The sequence below is a fragment of the Castanea sativa genome, chromosome 11 (genome assembly GCF_040712315.1).
Source record: "Castanea sativa cultivar Marrone di Chiusa Pesio chromosome 11, ASM4071231v1".
Taxonomy (NCBI): domain Eukaryota; kingdom Viridiplantae; phylum Streptophyta; class Magnoliopsida; order Fagales; family Fagaceae; genus Castanea; species Castanea sativa.
The window spans coordinates 744,691-746,576 of NC_134023.1; the positions used below are offsets into that span (position 1 = coordinate 744,691).

General features: G+C 45.2%; 1 protein-coding gene across 1 annotated transcript; it reads left to right on the forward strand.

Annotated features, from left to right (window-relative positions):
* The first annotated feature begins 445 nt into the window (after positions 1-445).
* Positions 446-1,396, forward strand: LOC142615442 (uncharacterized). Its single transcript, XM_075788183.1, has 2 exons — positions 446-511; positions 590-1,396. Exons 1-2 carry the CDS (start codon positions 446-448, stop codon positions 1,394-1,396), a joined length of 873 nt encoding a protein of 290 aa, XP_075644298.1.
* Positions 1,397-1,886: the final 490 nt, after the last annotated feature.

Here is a 1,886-nt window from a genome sequence, read left to right on the forward strand (position 1 = left end):
TAGAAGGCATGGGACGAATGGAGGGTCTTCTCACTAATAGGGCTGCCAAAGTTGCAGAGAAGAAGAAAACGGGGACGTCCCAAGTTCCCCCAGCTTTACCTCCTCCTCCTCCTCTAGCTGAGCCAAAACTACCAGCCGAGGATCCCAAGAAGAAGAGGAAGGGAGATAATGAGGGGACGATTACTAAAGACCCCAAGAAACCACGCCAACAACTCCCACCGGCCCAGCAGCAGAAGCTGGACAAAGGCAAGGGTAGAGCCCGTTCAGCTGAACTTGGGGAAATCAGGGATGAGGCCGTAGTGCACCGAGCACCGGCCACTTGGTCCCCCGATCTAAGGCTGGACGGCGCTCCTATCTCCTGTCAGTCCAGTATAAGGGCAGTTCAACAAGGCCACGCCCACCACCTGGCCGAGGTCCTAGAACGCCCTCTTCGCCGCCCAAGGACATGGAGACCTTGGAAAAGATGGGCCAACCACAACTATTCCTCTCTCTAAAAAGAGACTTAGCACTGGTAAGTGTTTCTCCTTTTAACAATATTTATAAGTAAATTAGTTTTTGTTATTCCTAACTCCATCATGCTTTTTTACAGGCTATTCAGGAGGTCTTTGTAGCTGAAAAGTTTATTGAAGACGCTCGGAAAGTAGCCAGGGCTGAGCTCGAAATTAGGGTGGAGACCGAGAAGTCCTTGGGCACAGCCCTTGCTGAGAACGAAAAGCTGACCTCGGAGGTAGCAGAGCTGAGGAGAGAGAAGAATGGGGTCGAGTCAAACTTGAAGACAATGAGGACCCAGATAGAAGGACAGCGCAAGCTCCTTCATGCAAGAGATGAAGAGCTCTCCCAAGCTCAAAAGGAGTGCTCGGATCTGAAGAAGCAGTTGGCGCTGATGAAAGAAGAAGCCAGTTCCTTCCAACTCTCTCTTCAAGCTGCGAAGCAGGCAAGTTTTGATGAAGGGGTAGCCACTACCGAGGAGCAGCTGACAGAGGAGTTCGCGGCTTTATGCCGCGAATACTGTCAAAAAGTATGGGGGGAAGCTTTAAACGTAGCAGGAGTTCCCCAGTCTTCGGATTTGAGGAAGTCCGAGAACGTTTGGCTTCCCCTAGAAATACAGGAGATTGAAGAGGCTCCTGCTGCTACTCCTACCCCTGAGACAACTCTTCCTGTCCTACCTCCGATGGTCCCACAGCAAATTCCTGATCCTACAGAACCTTCTGGTTCCAATAAAGAAAAGGAAGGAGGGGTGGATGCAGAGAGGGACTTGAACCAGATAGTGGAACCCAACGTCCTTCCACCAAAGACAGCGGATAAAGGAAAGCAGGTTATGACTCCTTTTGAGCTGGAGTTGAGAAAGACCGAGGGCACTAGTACTTCTCAGCAAGATCCTCCTCCAACAGCTTAGGACTTAGCTTTGGGCTTCTTTTTTTTCCATTTTTTTTTGTTTTTGAATTATATATTGTAATGTATATTCACCTTGATTAATGAAGAACAATTTCGTTTGCTTTTCACTTGGATTGTGTCTGCTTTTTCTTTATTCTTTATGTACTTATTACAAAAGTTTTCCCATTAAGTCATATCAGAAGTTTCTCAGAGCATAAAAATCTAACTCCAAGGATTGCATAGTCATAACTTTCACATAATCATGCGTATATTATTAAAGATTTAATACAAGGTGACATGGTTAATTCCTTTGAATAATACCTCGATTAAAAAAGGAAAGAGGACTTCATATAACAATTAAGCCCTTATAATGCATAACACTGTTTTTAGTAGGTTGTAAGATCCGAGTTAATAAACAGTAAGGTATTAACATCCAGGCATAATCAGAAGTTAAGTTTAATCAAAGTCATAGTCCGAAGATAAATCTTAAGCAATCTTTCGTTTAATTCTTC